Source organism: Varroa jacobsoni, unplaced genomic scaffold, assembly GCF_002532875.2.
Source record: "Varroa jacobsoni isolate VJ856 unplaced genomic scaffold, vjacob_1.0 scaffold_367, whole genome shotgun sequence".
NCBI classification, from domain to species: Eukaryota; Metazoa; Arthropoda; class Arachnida; order Mesostigmata; family Varroidae; genus Varroa; species Varroa jacobsoni.
Genome location: NW_019213269.1, coordinates 319,280 through 346,732, shown reverse-complemented (window position 1 = coordinate 346,732; position 27,453 = coordinate 319,280). Strand labels below are relative to the sequence as shown.

Genomic DNA, 27,453 nt, shown 5'->3' with positions numbered 1-27,453 from the left:
ATATTGGCACGAAGGAACGCGCTGAGATGGAAAGTTGAGTGTTTCTAGTTATTAGTAAACACTTCTATTAACTTTTCTATTGTTACCGAGCCTGTTTACACAAAACAAATGTAAATAGACCTTAATCTAATTAATATTTGTGGCTTTAAAGTAGGAGCAACGCTAATGACACCAACGGAAGCGTCTCTCGTATCTTTGCAACCACAATTAATTTTCTAATAACGATTTTTCGTGTTTATAGCTTAATTTATCGAATTCCCTTAACTTGACTGAGAACATATCAGATTTATCTGTTATTATTTTACTGTCATTAGTATAAACGTTACGGCGAAAATATACTATTACCTTTGCAGGGAGATGGCTGAAGACATCTTTAGCGGACTCGCCCTCGACGAAGACATACCGCGCTTCTTCATGCGGCGTTGAAGACCGCTCGATGGGCAGAGTCGGAAGGTTCACTGTAACAACGAATTGCAATGTAAACGAAGTGAGAAGCGTCATCTAAAACATTAATTCCAGTTGTTTGTTAATTACATGTAAAAGGCCGATCTAACCTCTGGCCATCTAAACAAAGAACATTTCTAGTTAAACAGTTGTAATGCAGAATTTCGGTTTAAATGAAAATCAGCAACCGTTATAATAACGAAGCTTCCATCGACTGTAAGTTTAACTTTGAACTTTAAGTTCATTTCTCTGTAATAGGCCTGAGCAGTCAAGGTGAGGTAGTTGAACTGGACGCACAAGTTTTCGATTTTTTTTTAAATTTAGTGTTGACAGATGCTTTTTTTCGCAAGAGTATGTAACTAGTTGTTATATTAGCTAAGGCATTATATGATGTCGCTTAAATAAGTCGTGTATGCTTAAATAATGCCTCGACCGTCTTACTTTGATGAATACTAGTCTTCGATCTTGACAATAGATTCAACTTACCTGTGTATGTTCCACCTGAAAGGATTCCAAGTTGAGTATCGATGAATGGATGGCTAAGGGTTACTCGAGTACGGGTCGAACGAACTATCCTCAAAGGGAACTGCTTTCCGCGGATTGCCTAACAGACGGAAGGAGGACGACAGAGTAATAAAAGATCCGACACTGTTTGTTTATGTCGCCCTAGAAGGTGGCCGCACGCGCACGCGAAGCCGTTCACTGAATAGGTCAAAAATGGCATATGAAAGTAAACACTTGAGAGGAAAAGCATGGTTTTTCCTTTATCAAAGAGTCAGGTTTTTCAGCTTCTCAGTTAGACGCAACGTAATATGCGGCTCCAGTCCATGGCCCGATCACACGAACAAGTCAAAAATTGTGTGACGCTATCAATACGTGATGATAAGATGCCGTTCTTCTATTCATAAGTTACTGATATCCCGATAATGGAGAATTTCTTTGAAAAGAACGCCTGCGAAAATGTTACAATGTCAAGTAATATGACCGAGGAAAATCCAGTACGCGTTTCCTTTTCCAAATAAAACAAACTTTGTTTAAGTTAGTTCTGAACTTTTTTCTCTTGCGAAGCCTATGCTATGCGCCGCCTAAAGAACTTGATGAGGTGTTTCCCACAGACTCAGGATCTTCACTGTTTAAAAAAAAGCTTATCTATATTTTTTTCCAAACGCCTCAAAACAACTTAAAATAGCTCTTAGAGAATCTTTTATAGAACCCTGACGATTGTCAGCAAATGGTCTTGTGTTGTTGTCTTACAAATTTCTCTAAGGTCAATGTACGCTCCTTTGCCTCCGAGTGCGCACGCTAATAGGTGGTCAAATGCATTAAAAACTGCTACTTCTAATGATCAGCCGCTACCCATAATGAAGAAGAAACTTTTTTCTGCAATGAATGTATGTGCAGGACCTAATAGATAGCTTCCTGTTGTTTAAGTGTTGCTTATACTAATGTAAGTTATCGAGTAACGCTGTGTTTTCCACCGGTTTCAAAGGTCTTATACGTAATGGACACCCATCAGAACTGAGAGCTCGTGTCAAATGCACCGATTTGATGACCTACATGGGCTTTTAGTGCTAACAAAGAAATTGCACACTTTTTTAAATGTCTTAAATAACCATTGTGCAAAAATTTCACAATTATACAATAATATTGCAGTAATGATATATAGGTGAGTGTCAATAAAAAAATCGCACGAAATCTCTAGTGTCATCTTCTACTGACTGAAACTTAAATTTCACACGGTGGTCGACCTGTACATACGTGTACTAACATTTAATGTTCATTTCCAGTTTAACATTAATAAGCTCTAGATAGATGTGTACAACTCAAAGGTTTTTTACTTTGTTCTATGGCAAAAATATATTTTGATAACAATGTCGTTCATACGTTTTCGTTCGAAAGCCACATGGACCGTATATCGGCGGTATAGAATCGGAGTCAAATCTTCTAGTGTATTACACGATGCTTTCAGGGTCTATCGCAGTGTTTTACCTAGCCTACTTCTCAGATCTATTTATTATAAATAGTAGTAATAGCAGTATTGGATGACACCGCAAGTCATCACGGAATTGTGAGCGTTTTCTGAATGAAGGTCGGACAGATTTAAGCGTAAACGTAAAGTATGATGAGACGGAATAAGCGCAGAAGAGAAAGGCTACGCAAACGGCTTTTGTCACCGTTATGGGCCTCTGTCCAAATCTTAACGGCAAATGAGGTCAGAGCAGGTTCTGTGTGGCAATTTGTCTCTGTTATGATTGGCACTGCTAACTAGTATCTACAAGATATATTATGTTTGTGTGTTTTGAGATCGAAATACATGCACCCTGATTCGATCACAGCGAACATTGAAGTACGGAAGCGCCCTCTTCATCGAGGATTAAAAAAATACCTGAATTTCTTGGAAACAACCGCACAACTCGCATAAAAACGAGGGTTTTTCTATGTGCAGAGTTTTTCGCGGTTGTCGCATACTAATCGGCGATATTATTCGAAGCCTTCCGCAGTCACCTTCAAATGTAGTTTGTTATACTCCTTATTTTTAGAACCAGTGCGTGTTGTTGTAAATTCGTAGCGGACCTTTAACGAAGTTACACGAGCAGGTCGGGAAACAATAAAATGTGTATTTAGGTAAATTCCAATTGACGCATCAAATAATAAGAGCCAAAAAATTATAGATTTTATGTTGTAAATACTTTTTTTTCTTTTTTTTTAGATATTCTGAAGCGAAGGCTTCGAAGAGTTGAAGTCGATCTTATACTACAAGCTACGCAAGAAAATTGTAAACGTGTGGGACCTTTTTTTTTGGTATATCAACACTGTGCATCTTTTCTAAGAGGAACAACGGTATAACGTAGTTAATGTGGGAAAAAATAGAGAAATACCAAAGTAGTTTTGCTCAGAATAGCCTAAGCAGAAGCAAGTAAGAAGTTTGGTTAAATTTACGGATTTGTGACCGCTGTCATGGAAGTAACCACTAAATAAGAGACGAAACCGCACTCAGAAAACGGTTACGCTGCGCTGGCTCGTCCCAATATTATTGCTATGTCTTAAGGTCTAATGGATTTATCAATCCTTGTCGAAATCTTGAAAATAATGAATGACCATTAATATCACAGGGAATTGAAATTTGTAAATATACCTTCATTGGATTAACAACTACTTTACAAGTTACCGAACGGTGTACTAAAACGTTTGCAATTATTGTTAGTTCAGCAGGCTCTAACCTGGGGGTACGTATTGTGATAAAAAGGAATACGCATTGCCCTCGATATTGAGAAGCAGAAGTACACATAAGATGCTTCCACTTAGGACCGACAAGTGTTGCACTTTAATTTTACTTGTTTTTTTTTTCAGATTTAAACATTGTTCTCTTACATTTTGAAGCTCCCCATGGTGGCGTCCATTGACATTGCAAGCCATACCTCATATATGGCCTTGGACGTATCGACTTAACAGTGTCGATGTCCTGCTAAAGCTTTGTGTCGAGTAAAATAACCTTGAGACATCTATCTACATGCGTACCCTGGGAAACTAATGATCGATCGTAGTTATTATACTAAGTTGTCGTTAGCTTACTGCGGGCGTTTGTTTGAGCGCAAAGCCTCTACCCACTGTCTAGCCCTCTTTGTCCACATGGATCTTAAATAATTTTTTATTTACTTATGGCTAGAGTTTTTTCTTGATTCACATATGATTAAAGTTACAATAGGGGAGTTTAAGACATTAGTTCAGGGACACCAAGGCATCTTTAAGCCCGGGCAACTATTCAACTTCTCGAATTTACCGACACGTCAAATCTAAACCATCTAAATAACTACAATAATATGGCAGTGCGATGCCACTAAGTATCCGGTAAAGTGGCGAACGAGGCACAGTATGAAAGATGATTAGAAAGAAAGTCGATTTCTACAAAGATTTTGTTTGTTTCTGTTTATCAATACATATACAATGCACGAAGGCTTCTGTTTAGATGATAGATAGATTTTTCCTTTGGAGGGTGAAAGGTGGCAGTATGGCGGCGGGTGAATGTCAATAAATCTGTTATTATTTGATCGATAGCAATAAATGGCCATCTTAGCGGTGACGCATCTCTTCATTGTGCGCGTGCACCATAGATCCGTATATATGATAAATAATTGTCGTCGTCCAAGGAGCTGTGCTATTCGTTGACGATCATTGGCCACCATGAACGCTGTGGATAGGACAAAGTTATGGTCATCATTTGTTTGAACGTTTCGGGTACGCTATACTGCATGGCACATCTCGTTCCAACGTCTCAAAACCTTGACTAATCCGGTTAGTTAAATCTGTGGTGTAACATTAAGAGTATGCGTAAGGAATAGTCTGTTCGCTAGTCACAACATAAAAAAGGCAGTATGGTTAACCAACACCGTACGCGGAATTAAGAAAACCGTGAGCCGATACGCACCTGTAGAAAATTCGAGCAATTAGCTAGTCTTGACTGCTGAATAGGCAGGTAATTAATGGGAGAATCGTGGGCAGCGTGAAGATCATTGTTACTACGATAAACTCCATACTTGATTTCGCCATCCTCCGTTTCGGATTCGATTTCTTTTGCAAATGACGATTTTTTACGAAGGTGTTCGTTGTCGCCGCCGTCGCTAGCGATGGCCTGATCTGGCCCAGCATCACTGCGGCCGTCCAGTAAGCCTTCGTCGTCTCGATTTTCGCCGTGTTCAAATAACGCTTGGCCGCCAAGCGGTCTTGTCGCACTTCCACGAGCATCCCCTCCGTAGTTATCGGCCGAGACGACTGTTCGGTACGGATATCGCTGCGGTTCAAGTTGTACAGTGTCCATCGCCTGAGGACTGTGAACAGCAGAGCTATGGACACCGTTTCTGGGAGAAGCGCCGCCTTCTGTATGATACGACGACACAAAATATGGAGGGACGTTGCGGTTGACGTCTGCGGTCAAGGCTTGTTGATGCTGTTGAGGGGGGCTTGCATGAACTTGCTTTGGGTGGATTTTGACGGCGATAGTTGACGACGACGTCACCTCAGCAGCAACAGCGGCTGAACCCCCCGGAGGGAGACCTCGCGACAGCCACACCAGCCAGCATAGCACTGTAAAGAGGATCCAGGCAAAACAAAACGAGAAAGATATAATTGCCATTTCACTGGTATTATAGGTATGAATTGGAGCTGCATCATATTCGTGAAATTGAAATCTGTCGGTTCGTATCCGGTTCTTGAGAGAAGCATAATATAATCAGTTGTACGACTTGATTGAAACAAGTATTTTTTTCTAATTATCTAAATGATAATGACTAATTACAAAACTAAGCGAAATATTTATTGCTATAATATCGCAATTAATGTAAATAATTAGAAAATATAACGAAATTTTAATTATGATTTTTATTCGAAGACCTTACTAAAACCCATCTATGCGATGTATAATTGTTTTCGTTTGAAAATAAATTGATCTGTCTATCTTCTTTAGATACAATAAATACTAAAAGGCTGTCGTGCTTTAAAAAGCCTACGTCTATTGTCAGTCCAGCTTGAACCATATTGACGTAAAATAATTTTTACTACTTTTCCTGTTTTCCGCTGCAACATCCAAATCTGAACCGTCAACTCTAACACGGTGCTACATTTCTTCTTGCTATTGTAACCATATGATCATTACTATGATTTAATGTATACCAATATGAGTGGCCAACGGTGCGCTAACGTGTATCTTCTATAGAATTAAGGTAATTGCACCCGATCAGGCTACATAGAAAGCACGTCAGCAGATATCACCTTTGGGCAGAACTGAAGTCGGAGGCTGAACCATGAAAAATTACATGTTTTTTTTGACTGCTGATTAAATCATGTAATGATCGTATATTTCTATCATGCTGTCGCATTGAAGACTCCGCTACAGATACATCGATCCCTTCAACGAAAGTCTTTCGGAATTCATTCATTTTATCGTATTAGCATGAATTACTCGTTGTCAAACGCTGGGACACAAGCCAACACTGGATGTAAACAAGTCACTCTTGAGTGACCAATTACCTGATGACGGTCCAGGAAGCACCGCAGCTCATCTCGATTTTATCCAACCCTTGTCAAGATTAAACCACCGACACCATTCCCTCGAGATTGCTTTAGTTAGTTTTCTATGGGGGCTATCAAGGTAACGACTCAGCCAGCAAATATCGCTAAAATAGAATACTACGATTCATTCGGACCTTAGGATACCGCACTGAATTTGGTATATTCTTCAGTGCCACTAGTGTGTGTAGGGGAAAACTAAAAGATCAATTCCCTTTGTTTTGGCACTTCATCTTGATTAATATAATGAACTGTGGCAATAATATAACGACAATGATCGGTGTAGTGATACGGTCAATGGGTAACCCGCGGAGTGCTGCTAAGTCCCAGTGTATCTAGCCCTTACATAATATTGAGAACTTACGCTGTATATCGTGCAGCGGACATAAGATATTTTTGGTCTATACTTATCGGGTAGTATTTCTTTGAAAAAGAAATTTGTGCGTGAAATAAGTTATTCGACAATTGTCCGCCTAGCATAGTTAATTTGAAGGCCATGGTCAATTAGCAGCTAGAACACCGATGAAGTTAGTTGATTAACCTAACTTAAGTGATTGTTCATTAGGCTGCATTTCTGCCAAGTAGTTTTTCCTAGTAAACTAACCGTAGGAGTCATACTATAAATAAAACTTCAACTTTGAAAAATCGCTATTTTTATTTCATAAGTTACGTTGTTCTCCAATCTGACCTTATTTATTGCAGGACGCACAGCTTCGCTCATTACAGCTCTGAGTTTTAAGCAACGCAGTCGAACATTTTAGCTTGGAAAATGTACAAAGGCTTTTTTACAAAACGTGCGTAATAGGTTTATGGTCAGATTTCTTCAATTATTAGCTGACTCTTCACACTCGCGCTTATATAAGTTGCCACCTGTGTCTTTCGTATATGCCGCTACCGCTCACAGCAGTGGCAGGCTAAACCGTCGTCGTTCTCGCTGCCGAATGTAAGGCTGACGTCGATACTTAGAGGGGAATGGATGAGAAGGGACGGCAATTGTGTCGGTGCTCAGCTTTGGCGAGCTCGAACCAAGCTGACGCCGCTACAGCCTTAAACCAACTAGGGAATATGCAGGCCCGATAGGCGCCAATGCGGCACATTGACATTGGACTTGGGTTTGAGCCAGTGTTTGTTCAAAGTCGGCCGCGGAAAATTTGTGTGGGTCTTTATACAGACACTGTGAGCGAACAGTTAGAAATGTTTGTAACTGATGTTGTTTAACTGTTCATTTTTTGTTTTATACCCATCCATGAAAAACTATGGATGAGCATGGTCCGCAAATTCAGCACAGTAAAATGTAAAAAAATAGCTTAAGCTTAAGGCTTACTGAACACAGAACGCGAAAGGTGTCCAATACAAGGTGGACGACGATGCAAAACGACAAAAAATTATTTTTGTTTGTTACTTACTAACTAAATTAGACCTAAGCTGAAGCGGGTTTTCTTTGGCCTGTTGTGTATTACTTTGTTGAAATAGTTGCTGTATGAGAAGTTTTCGACAATATCCTACCTTCCCTTTATTTCTATTCTGGTTATGAGTAAAAGGAGTCTAGACGCCAGCGGTCAGAACGAAAATTGGAAAGTGCTCAACGTTGTTCGGTTATCAGATTTTGCGGATTGGTATCGCACGTTCGTATAGGGTTCGCTCATAGCCTCATCTTGTCGTGAATATAATAAATGTCTGATTTATTTCCTAACAAGATATATTTAACGCCTGTATTGCGAAGAATCTCGTGTTTTATTTCTAGTAAAATACGCCAGGTTATACTTTTATAGAGCGCATAAAAGTTAGCGTGGCCTCTGGAGGGCATCGTTTATTTAGTACTTAGTGTTTCGGCGTCGTTGTCGTGCTACCAAAAAGTGTTATAATGTTACGAGCAGTTCTTCATGACACAGCCAAGGCACGCATTTGAATCAAATGTCATCAGTAATGAACACGACTCGGGGCTGTTCGACCCGAACTACGCATCAATTCACGACTAACATTGGGCTTCAGCCACATAACCTATTCCCTCCCAGGGCCGGGCAGGAAATGTCCTGTTACTCGTGGGTGATGTGTATCACGTTATCACGATGTGACATGAAACGTTTCATTCTCTGACCATTCACCCGTCTACCATCGCACTGCAGCGTTTTCTACGTAAACTAACAATATAGATCAGTTACTAGTAAACGCATCCGCCCTTCTGGAGGACCAAGTGGTTACAAGGAGGTACTGCAGCCTGTAAGAAGGTTCATCAACAAGCCATACATTTTGCCCCAAGAAAGACCGGACAGCCGTGATATTTTGCATAATATTAATTATAATCATTCCAGTTTTTTGCGGACTGTAGTGACCGCTGTACATGTAGAAGCAATAACAATAGTTATTACAATGTGACCGTGTCAAGAGCTAGCGAATTGTGCACAATCAGTTGAGACCAAACTCATAGACGGATCTGATGCTTGATCCATTTTATCATACCGCTCTTTTATACTCAACAGACGCATGCAGATATGTAAAGCTTAGTTTGATTTCTAGGAAACATGTAAGTGTACCTCTGTCGAAATTCGTGAGTTTCACTAAGGATAGCAACGGAATAAGGGTTCGTTGGCAGTGATTCATTCGTCCGTGGAGGTATCACCATCCACAGAATTGAATAGACAAATTGTTTCAACAATTTCTACTACAACACATTCCTTCTACAATAGTATTATGTTAATAGGTATATGCTTTGTTTTTTTTTTACAAATGTCAAAAAAGACTTCTTTTCTGTGGTTAACACGGTGTTTCTTTGATTTCATTACTATGCCTCTCGTACCATCTAACATTGTCGTATGTCATCGTATGGTCAATTGTTCATCGATCGCTCTGATGTCCTGGCCTAAGTTTCATACCCCCTCTTTCTTTTGCATTCTGCTTAGTCGCCAAATAGTCCTCGCCAGAGTTTCGTTTTTCCACCTAATGGTTTGTGTACTAAGGGGATGCCACCTCAGACGAATGTACAAAATAAGAGTTCCGTCAATGACTTGGTAGACCACGTGATCTAATTGTCCTGTATTGGGCGATAAAAGTAACTGTATTAAACCCACCGTATGAATGTAGTTTTTACATAGAACCTAGAGACACACTTATGTTAATATTAGTAAGTGATTACTATATATTTATGCTTTAGCTTTGACCTTTGACTTTAAAGGGTACACTCATTTATCTGGGGTATGTTTATTTTTTAGTGTAGTCCATTAAGCCTCTGGAAACGGTAAAACCCCAAGACATACCCTAGATCTTTTGATTTTTCGTTCACGACAGATTCAAACTAAGGATCTATTATTACCTTCGGCATCCAAGTACAATCGGAACCACTTACGCTGACTGAAATATAATCGCGAAAATTTTTTTTTGTATAAGCAAGTTTTTGGGTCGCAGGCCCTATTTAATTAGCGCATTATGATATACGCCGCGAGTTTTTAGGACCGAACGAAAAACTAAAAAGCTTTCGCTGTAATTACTTACCAATCAGTTCCTCGTGCTGGGGACTGCTCAATCAGCTAAAATTGATGCCATTACATCTATGTCATATGTTCAGTCCTGTCTTTTAGGGTTCCAGTGTCCAACCTTAGCATTTCTCAAAGTATCAGATATTACGAAAGAAACACCAGGCTCTTAGTACGTCTTTTTTTGTTGGTAAGGGCTCAGTCAACTAGACCTATGCACTAGGCCTGACTTTATGGCCTATGCGCTTATCCTACGCCTCATCGACGTCATAAAGAAATCCTTTACAGAGAAAGAAAGATTTAGTTCAATTTCAAAAACGTCTTAATTGTTAGTACATTTGTTAAGTTGCTGATCAAGTTCAGTGTTAATAACACTGTAGTAAGAACAGCCAAGGTGGTACACTGGTTTGTAGAACAGAAAGCGATCGTCTCGGTGTACGTAGAGATAATTTGATTTGTGTTATTTCTTGGCAGTTAGTTTTCAAATGCAAAATTAACTCATGAAATTAGCTGAAATTAACTGAGCTTAAACAATGTAGTTAGGATTGTCGTACATCGCAAAAACACCACCTTATTATATTTATACATAGGAGATATAAGTCATCCCCCCACTACTCATAAAGTATCTAATGTAGAATTAATACATCTTTAATCCGAGCAAAGCTTCTTTCTTCTGGTATACAGATAAACTCTATTGAAACTATTTATTTGGCATTGACGGGATATAAGCACATGGTACGGTTGATGCATACGGTAGTATGATTTTTAGGAGTATTTCGCTGGCTACTCCCCAAACGTCCACATATTGTTGGGATACAAATGTCAAAGCTTTCCTCTTGTTTATGTATGTCTTGCTGGCAACATACGTTGTCCCTATATGTCTGTCTACAATCTGTATGGCTTAGATGCACAGAAAGAGCTCGCTTGGCTGTAAGATGAGTTCTTGGTAAGAATATCTCCTGTGTATGAGGAAAAAGGCCACACAATGGCAAGCATAGAAACAAGAATGCATTATCATGGCCTTGTATCGGACTGAAACCTGATAAAAATAGTGATAGTTCGATAGGAGGTACTTTCTATTACATTGGCAGTTGAGGTCATCGAGGACGTCAAATCTTGAACTACGGTAAAGAGCGCGCTAATCAAAAAGCGACGTCGATTGGCCGGTAAGATAGAACTTATACATAGAATATTTTGCTCGTGAAAAGTACGCTCACAATCATACGCAGAAGAGAGGCCATATCTTCGTATGCATCGACCCATTTCAACTGTAGGCGGACACCGTTTCGAGGAATACGTTCAGGCTAGTGCTCAAACTATGGGTAGCAACAGACGATAAGAAATTACACAAGAGCGCAATACGCAACCCAGCTTACTAGAAGGAGAACGTAAGCTATCATACGCAAGCAGCCATCAATCTATCAGAAGTGCTAATGACAGGAAATTCTGTTAAATTCAACAAAAAAAAAAGAAATTCTATCCATAACGCTATATATAGCAGTAGTAAGATGATCATAGTGTTAAATAAAGCTGGATATTAAACTATAAGCTATAAGCCTAAACTTATATCCGTTCGCCTCCGTTCATCACTAAGCCTTCTAACGTACCTTCGGTTCGGAAAACAATCAATCAAGTTACCATAACTTGAACTATCCTTTTAGATCATACTGCATTCAATACAAAGCAATTAGTTAACTCATTATTTGGTTCATACCATCAATCACATTTAGAAACGATCATCGTTCCATTTTATTCGTTAATTATTTTGCAGCGTTTTAAATAAAACTGAATCCGCGTCCCTTTTGCCAGCGTTCCGTTCTACTCGTTCGGATAAATTTGTTTTTATTTAGAACTAAACCTCATAAGATAGATAAGAATTAAGTTTCAAAGTGATACTTCAACTAACAGCTGGTTATAATGAAGTGGCTAGGCTTCGCTCGACGCTGGTAGGGAAACCGGATGCACGTGCCACTGAAGTTTCGGGACTGCGACCTGTCAACCTTCATGAGGCGAAACATCGGTAGTATGAAGATGACCAAGATTTCGGCACGTCTATGGATATCAGCCCTACAACGACAAGATGACAACATCTGTTCCGCAGCAGGATAAAGTCGGCGACAGATCCTAGAGAAGCTGGAACCTGACCAAAGTGAAGCTGTGCAGAACCAAGGGGTAGTCTTGCTACAAAAGTACGGCATCATTGGAAGAAACGCCAGGGAATTGCAAACATGCTAGCATTCAGAATATCTATTAAGTTCTGATAAATTCGACATACTTCTATAAGTGTAAAGTTGTATTCAACATATTATTAATGACCCTGTTAAAGGACAAGAGCCTTTCGTTTAACTCAGTTATTCATAAACACTCGAATTAGTTTTTCTAGAGGCACGAACACGTTCAGTTATCATTATCACGCTCAGAATGCTGACTGTTCTTAGAGAGGGAACAAACGACAAGAACAACTGTCCAATATTCACTTTCTGCTGAAGTATTACCATATTTATCTAGTTGTTACCGGATATTTTAGTTAGCTTGCCCTACTCTATGTTTAATTAATAAAACCAAACATAAATACATGTCCATACAGGGGTAAAAGCATAGAAAAAAGACAGGTCCAGTCGTTCCGTATGCGTCAGTCATATATACATTAGGGCTGCTCATATGTATTTATGTGTCAGACTGACCGCCCGAACTACCCGTAGCAGACATTTACGATATGACAACCACAAAATACGACTATGGACATCTTCTGCAAATACAATCCACACATCTGTTTGCTTTACAGATTCAGCTCATCAGGCCTATGGGAATATCCGTTGACACGCGCAGTAACGCACTGTGACATCAGTACACCATTTGTTCGTTCGTTGGTCTCTTTTCCATATTGAGGACGACTTTAATGAAAGGCTTGAGCAGTAACGGTAGCCAACGACAGCGCTTCACAACAGCCATTGGACAATAGCAAATGGAAGTCTGGACGGATTTAGCGGAAGCATTTCCCTAGAATGAACTGCGGATGGAGATGAAGTTAGTGGGGATATGCCGAAAAGGAAGAAGGATACGCTGTTTACCACATGTTTTCATTATCTCTGTTCTTATTGTATAGATCAAACGCATCACGGTCGCTGCTGACATCTAACATAACTAATAAATAAAAGCTCAATTAAGCGATATATCAAAAGATATTTATTTACAGTCTGGTAAACATTAGACAAATTGACGCTCGTCTTGCCGTCTGAAACCTTTTCCTCTCAAATTTATTGGCATCATACGTTGTGTTTAGTAGCTGCGGAGAGAATGATACAGTTAGCAATCCTATTTTAGAGGATCATACGTACAATAAGTCATATAGATATGTCATGCAATATGAACAGATAAGAGCTAATTACGTGATTTTAATAGCTTGAAAGTAAACTTTCCCCTAACCGTTTCATATAATGCGTCAGAAGCACAGACACTGCACTTTGGATTGCATCCTTTCTTAAGGAAGAAACTCGTCTGGAATGCAAGGTATTCCAAACTGAGGTCAGACAACCATGGAATTGCCGTTGTACAGGAGCAGAAATGGCCGTTAAACTTTTCTTAGCACGTTGCCAACGCCACGTGCTGTTAGAGAAATCAGTGCTGAGGTTTTGGTCGCTCTTAACAAACCTTAGTTTTGAATATGAGAGGTGCAATGTTATCCTTACGCGAGGGGCGCTCGCATGGGGGCGCTCGAAGCTGCGTTTTCTCGCTTAGGCGCGAAGTTTCCAAAGTGACCTTCAAATGGCCATTACGTTTCAAGAAACGATTTTTCCAGCCGGTATTTTAAAAACACAGGTTTCTCAGGAGGGCAAGCAGCAGCTCGCTACGATTACATTGTTCAGATTAGATAGTACCTTGTAACGCCACGGCCAACAAGCCGCGCGTTGGCAATCATTCGTCCAGAAAACTGTATACTGCCCAGAGTGGGGGGTCTGTCATTCATCTAGTACTCTGTCCCTATCTACTTTACGTGCTGCTTGGCAGTAGTAATATACACATGTCGCATTTGAACTTAAACCCAGGAAAAAATATAGATTTTTAATATGACATGCATTAGCCTTGAATCGCACAGTCATCTTCGATGCAACAACTCTATTTAGATTTCCTAATAATCTGAAATCTTTTAGAAAATTCAATCTTAAAATGCTAGAAACTCGATTTAGGGCCCATAGCACTAGATGTCTATGCTTTTATACCAAGAGTAGGTATGATTATCGTGAAGTTGTATGAAACAAGAGACGGAATTGTTTCTGTGATTTGTAACGACTTTTAATCTTCAAGGATTCATGGCAATGAAATACATGTGGTACTTGGGTAGAGACATCATTGACAGAGCACGGTGTTAAACAAAAAGCCGCGTATCTTTTGACCTTTGTGCTCATATTCGTCTAATAGTTGTTACAGGCGTCCTAGTTGTCTACGACAACAGATTTGTCTTGTTTGGTATCTCTTTCTGCTGCGGTTCGGAGTTTGAGAGCTTCAAACCATTCATCGATCGTACTGCCCCGTAGTGATGATCAGCTGGCTGAAAACACCCCCGGTCAAATAGAAACGGAATACATAACTTTTCAAATAAAACCTACGACTAATTCTAGCGGAAGCCTGCCAACCGACCTCGAAGCTCAACGATGAACTTTATCGGCAAAATCGTTTCGCCGTTATAGCGTTTGTGTTCAACAGGTAAATCCAACTCTCCGTCGACCAACCGCACCAATGTATACAACACACTTAAATTATACCAGCATCGATTTTAGCGAAGGTTCATTAGAATTGTACGTAAAGTTTCCGTAAAGGTTTTATCAGCAAAACTCGATTAATGCCTAACCACTATTAGTTCATAGTTTACTACTGGCGTGATCGTTCCTATCTGCAAAAGCAGTGCTAACTTCAGTTCAGCGCACGGCCACAGACGTTGCGAACCACATACACCATCCATGTCCGATTCTCTGATCATTTATTTTTTATAGGACTTCTTGACAGGAGCGTTGGGTTCCCATGAAATGTATAGGTATAATATTATATATATTTTTTTAAATCGAAATTTAGCTTCTATTTACCTTATCTTTATCTTTCTCTTACTTTATCTTATCGTTTTATACACACGAAGTCTCTGCCCTTTAAAATATAATACAATCAATAGAAATTGGTTAGGCCAAAGCTGTCTTCTGTGGTTGCGCTGCTGCCAGTGCTCATCGATTGCCTAATTTCATCAGAACCATCACTTCTTCCTCAGGAATAGGAATAGCCTGTGTGTAAACCTCTTTCTGGCTTCTTTTGGCCTGCCAGCTAGCTAGACTTGACTTTTAAGTAAGCAGCATCGGTTTTTCTTTTTCGACTATGCCCCTTACCGAGCTTCTGGGCGGCTCGGTTTCTTCCGCACGTATCATTAGCTAGAGCATGCAAGATATCCTCGACCGGAATTGACGACGGCCTCGACGACCATCGATGTCGATTGAAAAGTATTTATACTGACACAGCCGTCTTTATTCTAGGTCTAGTGGCTGCGTCGCCTCACCGCCAGCACGGGTGAGTTAATATAGTTAGACGAGTTAAATTTCTTTCGTTCTGCCTCTCTTTTTTGTTCAAATCTGTTCAATTCCTGAAACAGTTTGAGGGGTAATTTAAAGCCATTGCCTGTAAACTGTTACGTTCATTACCACCTGACGGGGCATCTGTCAGCTGCGTCCAGAACTTTCTGAATTGTGGCCAACGAAATGACATACGTGACTTTGTATCTGACTCGAGATTTGCGACGTACTTAATCGAAAAGCACTGATCGCAGCGATTTCCGAGAACATGAGAATCTTTCACTAATACACACACAACGCGATGCTTAGCTCTAGGTAGTTAATACGCATGAGCGCCTCAGCAGAGCCACTGCGAGCAACAAGCATAGTAGTGATATTGCTTCAGATCTTAACGTTGGCGTACGATGGTCAAAGATGTATGAAAAAGGAAAGAGCGGTGGAAAAAAGTTACAGAGATCCAAACTGCTGACACGGTTCCCCTGCCGTCTTATAGATTGGCCAGAAAAGCCACAGATATACGTACATCCAGCAAGACCGCGTCTACAACATTCGAAGTAATGCCAAAAGGCTATTCTGAAGACCTGTTCATATAGCAGATCAGCCAGAAGCAGGACATGTACGTCCAACAGGACTTAACACCGTGCGCGTCAGTTACCTGTAAATAAATGGAGCGAAGCCAGCTGACTTGATGGACAGTGGAATAGTGAATATGACTCAGTTCGATCTAGTGGTAAGTCCCGTAATAGCTAACAGAAAGGACATCGACTGTGTAAACAACCTGCGATAATGGAGGAGCCTGAAATAATATAGCATTACATGTTCCCTTTCAACGGTTAGATAAATGAGCGCATTATTGATGTTTCATGAGAACTTTTATACAAGTCTTGTTAGGTTATATGTATTACGTAGACGATACAGGGCAGAAAGCTATGTGGATCGATATGCTTGCACGGGATTTTAATACAAAAAAAAAAAAACACAATAAACTTAACATGATTCTGGCAGCCCTTGAATACAAGCGCGATCGTCATTCATTACTAGGGAACCTTCTGATTTCCTCACAGTGGATATAATCAACACCAACAGGAACTGATTAGATAAGTATCAGCACCTCAAGGATAGCGATTAAACGTCTGCAGTGAGCCTGGCAATTACGAGATTCGTACCTGTCTGCAAGTCTGACAAGTATCAGCCTTTGCTGAAACGTTTTTTTTTTTGTCTTTGTTTTATATTTTTGAACCGATTTTGTACGCGAACAAGCTGTTACAATGATGGATGTAAGCTAATAACAACAAATGGTGTTTAACGGATCGATTGAACTTAAAGACAGAGACTGCACTAAGGGCGCTATTATGAGTGTATCAGAGACGTCACTGCTTCGTGATGGCGCTCCGCACGTCGGGCCGACCTCGTACTTCAGGTTTCGGGAGACATCTAGAGTCTACCTTTTACGCATTATATTAGGAAAAAGAAAAACCTTACAGATTTTTTTTTTTCTTATTAACCACAGTAGCCATGTGTGTCTCAGCTAAATAAGTGTGTCTGCGTTATAAATTGAAACATTTCTATTAGCAATATCTGATCACTTTGGCGCGCGAGAAATCCATCCTTCCATGGCTTGATAAGAAACTCCATCAATCATGTCATATTCGTAACTCAGACAATGCCTGCAGAAATACTATGGGTCGCTCGATGTTCTGTGTTGCAATATGTTTTATGTGTCAACCTTGAGGAAAGAAGAGCACACGATAAACAGGCAAACCGGTGTTGGTCTGAATATGACCAATCGTTTTTATACAAGACAAATGCATTTATAGTAGACGGGTTCAGTGCATAAAAATAAGACTGTTGTTGATAATTAGTTTATTTTACTACTAACGCTTTCTCAGGTCGTGTACTACTTGATCTCTAGCCGTTAAAGTAGGTTGGCCAGACACAGTGGCTGTATGATGCTACTACTGGTAGGATTATGCACGTCGTGACCGTACTCGATAGGTAACGTAATCAGTAGTGGATAAGATCACTTGGGCGCGCCTACCGAGAACCGGCGATCTCAACGATCATTGCGTAGAATCGTAGCGGTTGCTTTTCGTTCACTTTGCGTGATCTTTGCGATTAGCATGTAGCATCCCTGCCTCTGAGGACTTACGGAATAGGCCCGTGGACGGGAAGAAAGCTTGCAGATGATGCTAAGGCTTCTTCTTTGTTGCACCGTTAGCAACTGCAGGAATCAACGGTTAGTCATGACCGTGACTAAAATTAGGTTGTCAGACAGAAGTAGAAGCGGCACGATTCTAGTTTATCTCATACCATATTTGAAACTGTCTAGAAATGTAGCTATCACAGATGGTGGAGTTGATTTTCTTTCAAACATCCCTTTCAGTGGAAAGACGTCTGTGTGTCAAGCGTCGAACTTGTTGTGGATACGTTTGATGGGCTATGTCCCTCTTTGCGGCTCAACTGAAATAACTAAAAAAAATGCTGACGGATACATATAGTGGAAATATGTATGTAAGTCATCATGCTCTGCCTGGTTTGCGTGCTAGCGTTACCTTTACCAGGAACATTAGCCGGACAGAACCAGTTAATGTTCCTGGTAGCACCCAGTTCGGCAGCTGACGAGGCCAGCTGCCGGAGTGGCTGAACACCAATGCGCCAATTCGTTGCTGCGAAAACTCCACCAAAGCTTTGTGCTCCTAAAAGTAACCGTGGAACCGTTTCGTACAACAGACATTTCCGGCCTCCTCGTGTTCCTATGACGAAGCGTAGCAAATAAAATTAAGAAAAAAATAATACAACTTTAAATGCACAAAAGCACAATAGTGATTCGTTACCGAAAAAAAATACTCAAGCTGATAAATAGAATTAAAAAAAAAAACTTTTTCATTTAGATTGTACTATCAATACGAACGCACCAAGTACGTCCGAGTTCATTTTCTTCGTTTGAATTATATACGAGAACCTAAGGTGTAATGCAGATAACAGTTTAAAACATGATCTTGTTCAGATGCAGACGTTGACTCTGAGTCTTCGTGTTTACTCTAATCTAAATACACCTGCTAGTCAGTCTCACGGCAAAGCCGGGCCAGACCATTAATACGTGCCAAATACACACCAATTTTCTTTATCATATTCACGCCTAAACCATACTTGACATTACTGAGGTGGCTAACTAATGAACCTCTGAAGTTTTATTAAAGCTAGTCGCTAGCTTCCGAAAGGGATTAATGGTTGTGCCAGAGGTCGTACCCAGTAACACTTGTATTGTTACTGCATATCACTAACCGTTCCGAGTATGTTCAGATAGTAACTGAATGTATCAGATTCAATTTTCATCTCATTCAGAACCCGATTTATTGCTGTTTTTTTTTAGATCTTTCTCATTTCTTTTCTGTTCTTGTTGTTCAGCTCCTACTACCCTCTATTCGAACGCTCTATGCTTCCGTAATAAACGTGTTATTATCCTTTTTGCTGTTTGAAAGTAAATCGTGCGTCACAATAAGATTAGAAAAATGGATGTTCTGAGCGGCGATGGAAATACATTTTCGACACTTGTTTTGGTACTTCCGATCGAGACAAAAGGGCTTGAGCAACCATTGCCATTTATACTGTGTAGGATTAGGAAGCAGCCGCTGGACGGACTGTTCGAAAATGGCTTCAGAGATAGTGATTTAAATCTGAGCAACGTATCAGCCTGTATCTGGCTCAGATAGATCGTGCAAAGTCGGCAAAGACATTTTCAAAGGAGAACGGCGTTCAATTAAACGAGTCAGATGCGGTGAAAATGCAGCCATGACCAGTTACTTGCCATCTTCACTCAACGAGGTTCACTCAAAAAGTTTACGTTTGATTTTTTCTTAAACTACAAAACAGACTAATACAATACAAAGACATTTTTTTGCTTATTTTTAAAAACCTAGTAAGACCTTTTCCACAAAATGATTACTTTTACTAAGCTGTAATCTCTTATACCTTCTGCCATTCGAAGTACCAACGAGGCCTCGAGAAGAGTTTTATTCCATCTTATAACTTGATACACTCCTTCGCCTTAAAACGGTTCTGCTAAACGTTTTTGTTTCCAGGGAACGCCAAAGGTGCCAAAACTCCTAGTGTCAGCTCCACGCTGAACGGAAAGATCTTCATGCTATATAAACCTGAACAGCCGAAACGGACTTCGGATAGCTCTATAAAATACGCCATCCCACCACCGAGGGACTTTTTTCATAGATTCAAAATGAGATGAAGGACCAACATATCGTCGTTAGACCATGCCTTTTGGCGTTCTGGCTACGTAAGACGCACCTTAGTCTTTCCTCGACATGTTTGCTTCTTGCTGCTAAACCGTACCCCAATCCCACCTTTTTCCGCGTAGGTATCCGAGGGCGCGTTGTTCTTTGTTGTTGTCGTCGTCTCGTGTGACGCTGTAAACAAAAGCCAAGGAAGACAAGGAAGCTGCATGTGCCCACCTAGAGACCTGCATATACTTTTTACTGCAGTACTTTTTCGTATACTTATATTGGATTTTCTTTCTTATTTACAAGGTATACCTTTGCGCTTATTCATTGCATTTTGTAGCTGCGTTGCCTCTTATAATATCGGATATGGGCTATTTTGGATGCTTGTGGAACATATTATGCCTGGGGAAGCTGCTGCCATCCCGACTTCTTTTTCGTGGGCAGTATCAGCAGATGTAGATGCGTTTTTTTCAAGTACCTATTCAACTGCGTAGTGGATAACGCGCGCGCAGGACTTGTCTGGAGATGCAGATGGGGAAGAGGGCAGAGTCGCCATTCAGACTATGTCCAGCCTTCGAAGGTTTCCAACCTTCGTGCCGTGAACCGGACCAGATCGACGCAATTTTTTTTGGCTGTAAGTCCAATCGGCGTCGATCCCAATCAAAGATAATGACAGTTTCTGGCAACGTTTCTGCTTTTGCTTTTCCAACGATAACTTCCTGACCGCGAGACCTGCTTACCAGCCGACGCTCAACGCTCACCGCCACTAATCGAATTAGATAAAAAGGCATGGAAGAACTACATTTGCACTGGTTGAGCGACTAACGGTTAGAGCGGGCAGTCGGCCGCTTTAGCTGCCCCCGTAGTGCTGTTGCCCGAGCGGCCACAGTCGTTCAAGCCTTGCCATCTGGATTTGGTTCGTTGCCTTTAGTTTGTTTCCAGCCAAGGAAACAACGAACGGATACAGCTACTGTATCACCCAAAGCTTCGCGCCGTTCAAAGCCAGCTGCTAGAACAACGTACAATACACTTCTGAACAGAAATGCCTTCGGGCAAAAGTGATAGAACTAATGTCGACTATGGACTCTGCTCCTGTGGCCCCTCGGACCTTGCAAAAGTTAGGCACAAGTCGGAAGAAGGCAAAAGAAGCCGTTTCACCCGGGGACGGTACATATCTAGAGAAAGCTAGAATGAGCGAGCGGGTCTATGTATACCAAAAGAAATGCACCAACCCCGGTACCAGAGGTGGACGGAAACAGATTTCAGAACGATTAAATGTGATATATAGGCCTGAATGTTACATGTGTCTGAAAGGGTGGGTTGCAACAATTATTTCATTGAAAACAAATGATTTAATTGCCAGCTACGACCACTCTGTTCTATATAGCGTTATCTTATTTTTCTAATATATATATATATATATATATAATAGGGGAGATAAAACTTTTTTACGTTAAAAAGCGTTACGTGACTGGTTCGTGCTGTTGCAGGTTTATCAGTGTGTTAGAGTTCTGACTAACACACCCAATCATAGAGCAGTTAAATAACTACATAAGACATAGTAAGCTAATACTGAATGCCCACATTAAATAATATGTTTGGTAGTAGGAAGCTAATGTACCTCTTGAACGCGCTATATATTGCCGTGGTGGGCTTCGAAAAAGTCTCTGTGTAAAGTATTTCGGTGTAAAGGGGCAAAGTCATTCAGACAAAGCGCCATAAAGGTGCGTTCTTTTAAAGGATCATGGAATTGATTTTGGTCAATATGAGTCCCTTGTTTATATGAAAACTAATACGTGGAGAATGTTCTAGTTGGAATAAACTAGACACTTTTCCCCGTATATTGTGCTTATTTGTTTCACTTCGCGCTCCAGAATGGAGCTCCAGAATGGATTGAAAGAGCACTTAATATCCAGCGTATCTGGACACCGAATTACGCGTGATACCATAGCGCTGAACTTATACAGCATATTATGACCAAAAATATCTTTGGTAGTCTTGTATTTTCTGTCTAATCAGAAAGCTGATAATCATCCATTGAGCGAGTGATGGCTATTGGATTCACGTATCTAATATTAATAACAAACCGAAAGAGTCATTAAAAAACCACCTATCATCATAACGCGAAAACAGTCCATCTTCGATAGGTAGTGAGCGCCTGGACACAATCACCCGCACCGCTGCAACAACCATTTATTGATTACATACAAAAATGAGTGACGCAGTCAAAACCCCTCGCTCATATGTGTGACCCTTGCTCCCTCACTCTATTCCACCCGCTTAACGTCAACGTGTATTAATAAACGAGAAGATTATTGGCTGTCACCCCAGCAGATGTAAAGACGCTTCCTTTGTACGGCCGAAAATACAGTCTGTTCTATTATAGGTATACGTTCTATAAAACAATCGGTAAGCTTAGGTTTGTAGGACTGTGATGAAAATTGCGTCACCGTACCTCTGTTTAGTTAACATAATTGCGATGCGTCTCGGTGCTTTCCTGTTGATACGCGAAGGTGCCTCGTGCTTGAAGAAACCGCTATATCTATTTTCTCCAAAACTGGGCTATGTACCTACCTAGCTAAAATGAAGTGTAGATATTGCGCGGACTGGTAAGCGAGTAATATGGAATTGAGGGGTAAGCTTACACCATCGCCATCTGTCATGCCATCGCACTACTGCATATGTTTATATATAATGCATGTGTGAATATTAGGCTGAAAAACAAATTTATCTGACACTAGCTGATAAAGTTTATGAAGTAAAGCTTACATATGTTTGGCATATGGAACCGAACTCGCTTCCTGTTTCAACTGTCAACACACAACGCGATCAAGGTTTTCTTAACATTATCAGATATGACTATACAAACAGGAATGGCAAACAAACACACAAATGTGTTATTTATTTTTTAAACACAAGTTAGATGAATACTAATTCAAAGGACAAGCGTCACAATACGTCCCGTATTACATGTATTTGGGTTCCTAGTTCGTGTTTGAATGAATAGCTCATGTGAATCAAACTTGTCCATAGGCCCATATAAATTGTAAATCAGCATGCTGCGCAGATATGTACCCTTGTTGGTGACATAATAAAGCTGTCCTGTTAGTCCTGATGATCGAGTATATAGTGGAGAATGGATTTAATTGATGTTGGGCATTGATACTTACTTCTCTAGGTCCAGCTTGCCATTTCGCCTTACTCTGCTGGAGCAAATGGCGCGATTCATTCTTTGCCAAACAAGATTTACAGGAACTCCACCATTCCAAACAAGCGGTATTGACAACAGCTCCGCGACCCACAAAGTGTCTTGGTTTTGAACTATCGGTTCAAACAAATTTACAGTCTCTGCGCCAGTGTACCCCCATTCGTGAGGTCTGACCATATTTTTCTTTCTCAGCACTTTTGCCTAGTGTGTCACATTTTGCGCAATCATCACATTGCGCATTTAACACAGACGTTTCGATAAAAACCGTTCAAGTATCCCGAAAACTTACGAATTGCCTTCATAACATATAATATACACATATTTCGATAGGAGTCGAAGCAATGCGGTCCACTGACGACGATCATCAGTTGTACCACGCAATCGATTGAACTGACCAACGGGGACGGAACATCGAATACGTCCAGTATTTGAACCCTCCAGGGATTCACTTACCCAGGCAGTTGTTCCTGTGGGGGCTAAAATTAGACTTACTATTATTACGATTAGTACTATCGCCACAATTACTGCCTGAACTATTGGCGAAGAATTAGCTAGAGACAACAGCGAGAAGCGAGTAAACAACAATCTACGCCGCGCTCAATGTAACGATTACGACGCCTGATTCATTAGCGTTCTGCTGCCTGCTACTCTACACCCCCCTTTCGCCTCCGTTCGTTCAGGTTCCGCATGTAATGGCTTAGTGTTGTACTCCGCTCTGTTTATCTGTCTATGGCTGCCTCCGTGCCAGCAGCGTCGCCATGCGGACCGACTCGATCCAATGAGCCGATTTGTCTCGCAAAGAAGTTCCGCCTGACATGCTGCTAGTCGTCATTTGTGCAAATGCGCTTACTCGATTATTCAGACGCATGGCCACACGGGAATATGCCGGTGTCATAATTGGGTTGTGGTCAAGTAACTCTCTGTCGTCTGACCGTTTACTAGTCCCCATCTCAAAACTCCGCTCGCAATATGATTTCATCGTTTTCTAGCTAGCTAGCTAGCTACTTCCCTGATCGTCAATAAACATCACGTGGTTTTCGCAGTGGACCGCAGTTAGACATGCCGTCGATCAATATTAGCTCACTCATTGCCACCGCGACATCTTGCCATTCCCTTCAGTACACATCCGCGCTTACTGTCGTCGCCGTTGAAGAAGCGATCCAAGCGACGGTATTCGTTTAGAAGTCATCAGTGATTACGCTAAAATGGGGACTCTTGTTACGTTTTTTTGCTATTCAGATGGGCATTTCGACGAGGGAAAGAAATCGACAACGTGATTCGGAGCCCATTCATAGTAAGATGTTCGGGCGCTTGGCTCGTTACCTAGATTTTTTTTGCGACATAAAAAGGTCCGCGCCAGTTAGTCACCCATGGTAACTTTATTTCTAGAGCACGGGGCCAGCCTGATGTTCAGCGTTGACATTTTCTACTTTTGACCTCAACCTCTGTTCGCTGTCGTTAACAGTTGACTACAGGCAGAGAATTTACAAGGGTCAATGTGCACCTTTGTGCGGACCTTGCCTAAGCAGGCAAATCGGTTGAAGAAAAAAAAAGAAAAAAAAAAAAAGGTATTTTGCTATATAGCTGCTCTGCATGTAAAATGTCAGTTGTACCATTTTGAACCAGCTTCAAACGCATTTCTGGGTTACACGTGTCTGAATGGGTCGCGTCCGCAGTATATAGCAAGCAAATTATTATCTCATAAATCCACCGCGGAAACAAATAGTAGGATTTACCAGCTCTATAAGATTGGTTTCCGGCTAGAATGTTGTCGGCTCGAAGTCTTATACAATAGTCCCTGAACGTAGTTGGCGATGAAACAGCAGATCAAACCGTAGTCTAAAAAAGAACACTCATTTTTTTTAATATTGTCATCAGGCGTGTATCCTGTTATATGGGGGCAAGAACTTCCACTAGTGAACCGACTATCCAGGTCACCAAGCTTTCTTAACGTTCTTCTCTCGACACGCCCTAGCCTTGTATAGCTCTTATGATAACTTTGCTAGCTTTTATGATACGCAGGATTTGCGTAATGGACCGCTACTGCATATAAATGACCAGGAGAAGCATTCCACTATATCACGCTATCACTAAATGAGGTCATCTTCTGAAATTTCGATACCCAATTCCAGATGTCCGACAGCCTAACATTTGTGAGACGTAAGAACTTGCTTAGAATTGAATCGTTAATTGTGTTAAATAGGTATCGATTTCTGACGGTCCCTATAAAGTTGACCACATCAGAGTTTCGTTACTAGAGTCACCCACAATTTTATAAAGCTCGGCGCGAAGGTAAGCGGCCGACCTTTCACTCTGACCGCTACTATTGATGTAAATTTACTATCGACGGACGCTTTAAGCACTTAGCTTATATTCAATAAAGATTGCATGACGCTGACTCCATCCATGATTTCCACTCCCTTTTCATCCCGTTTGATCCAATCATATTTGAATTGGATTCAAGACGGCAAAAAATAAAATGATGCACGCAATACACTATCAATACTTCCTAAGAAGAAGAAGAAGAAGACAAGCTGTAATAAGGCGAAAAATTGTAATTCAATATTTTTTTTTTCTTTTTTATCAGTGCGTGGTTGTTGGTGAAAGAGTATTTTCTGAGTAATTATTTCCAAATCGGTCATCCTCAAAAGCCATAATTTAATAATCAAAAGCCATCACGAATAGATAAAACATGTTCCTTCGATCCTTACTGCAGAAGTCGTATAAACGTTATTTTTAGTTCCAAACGGAACGTTCAGCAAACCCTGTTGTGTTGAGTAATTATTCATTTTGCATTCTAGACATTAGTCATAAAGGCCAATGATACAGTTTACCTAAATTGACCTCTGGTCACATCGCTCTGTCTACAAGGGCTGCGTGTTAAGCAAATTCGATTCATATCGTGTGTAAGTTCATTAAGTGGACACGATGGTGGTCCTGCGAAGTAGAAAAGCAAATTGTATCATTTCGTCAGCCGGAAGGGCTAATTGTCCGGTGAAATGTAGGCTTTGCGCAGGATCAACTCTTCTATGTTTCTTTACGTATCTAACAAAGTGACTAACGAACAAGTGGGTTTTGCAAACAGAAATCAGATAACGAACTTGTTCCCTGTTTTCTGCATTCGCGGAATTTTATGTTCTTATGCATTATATAGGGGTCTAGATTTCAGTCAGCTATAAGCAATTCTCTGAACAAATTAAAAGCATAGTATGTCAGTTCTATAGTAGTTGCGCTCCCATCATGTCATTCGTATGATTAGTTACGTGTACCGCCGTTCGGTCATGGCGTGTTCTCAATATGTCACCAAAAACTGAATCAGATTTCCCTCAGATGGGTAAACAGGGCCGTTCTCAGGCTCGTTCCCATAAATAGTTTGCGTTGCCTGTTGCGAGCTCAACTGTTTTTCTTCTCTGAGTTCGTATATGACTTCATTCACGATGACACACAACTTCCGATTTCTGAGATAAGAAATAAGTACAAGCCATCAGTACAAAGTCCCTGTCCCCTCCTTCCAAGGGACAGAGTTGGAAAAGACTAGGGGCACTGGCTTACAAGCAGCATCCAAACGACAGAAAAAAAGTAAAAGCCAGACTAAGAAAATGAACGCTTCAGCAGATACGTGGCTAGAAAAGGAACACTCATTGATATAGAAGCAAACTCCAAGAAGAATGGAGCTAAAGAACAGGACAAACGATATGAAGTTCATAGGATCTGTCAGCCAAGCATCTATCCTAAGGAGCTTGCAAAGTATGGTGTTTGGCATACCGGCATTTGCAGCAGGTGCTGGCACGGCAGTAAGCGGAGGACGACACAGCCGAGTTATCCTCGCATTTCTCCATTTCCTGCCTCTCCTTGAAAATCACCGTCAACATGAAAAGTGAGTTGGGCACGGACGAAAAACGTCTGTATACAAAGCAATAGCGTCCCTACACATGTGCAGCGTTTCCTGGCTTCGTAATATAAACTCAAATATAGCTGTTGTATACGCTTGGTTAATACATAAGTAATAACCAAATAAATCACAAATTTGTATGCAGTATAAGAACAGGAGCTTCTTATCTGCAACTGTAATAGACAGGACTGCAACGGTATCGAGTACATTCACTCCATGAATACTGTTAGCGCTCCATTGACTTTACCTTGTCACGAGCAGGTACCTTCAAGATGGTCATGTCTGTCGGTCATAACGACCGCAATAGAAGACGTAGTGGAAATCTGTGCGCTATCATCGTAGGACACTACGGTTAGGTTCCGACAAACGGTCGTACGGATATTTCGACAAACCCATGAATCGAACGAGTTAAGCTAAAGTGGTAGAATAACCTATGCGTATGCCCTGGCTTTGTAATATAGAACTCAACAAAGTTGCTATTCCAGTAGCATAAGATGTGTTGGATAACTTTTTTCGATTAGCTTGATAGCTCAGAGAATATAAACACAAAAAGAGAAACAGAACTAGATCGTCGGGTTTCAAAAAATAT

The 27,453-nt window shown here is 40.8% G+C and overlaps 1 protein-coding gene across 1 annotated transcript in view; it reads right to left on the bottom strand.

Moving 5' to 3' along the window:
• The window catches only part of LOC111259764 (uncharacterized), a 185,051-nt gene that overhangs the window by 136,056 nt on the left and 21,542 nt on the right, over positions 1-27,453 (bottom strand). Inside the window, exons 2-4 of the mRNA XM_086968008.1 lie at positions 4,871-5,526; positions 931-1,048; positions 346-458 (exon numbers count right to left, since the gene is read on the bottom strand). Coding sequence (XP_086824134.1) covers positions 346-458; positions 931-1,048; positions 4,871-5,526 — 887 coding nt within the window. The remainder of the gene's footprint in view (positions 1-345; positions 459-930; positions 1,049-4,870; positions 5,527-27,453) is intronic.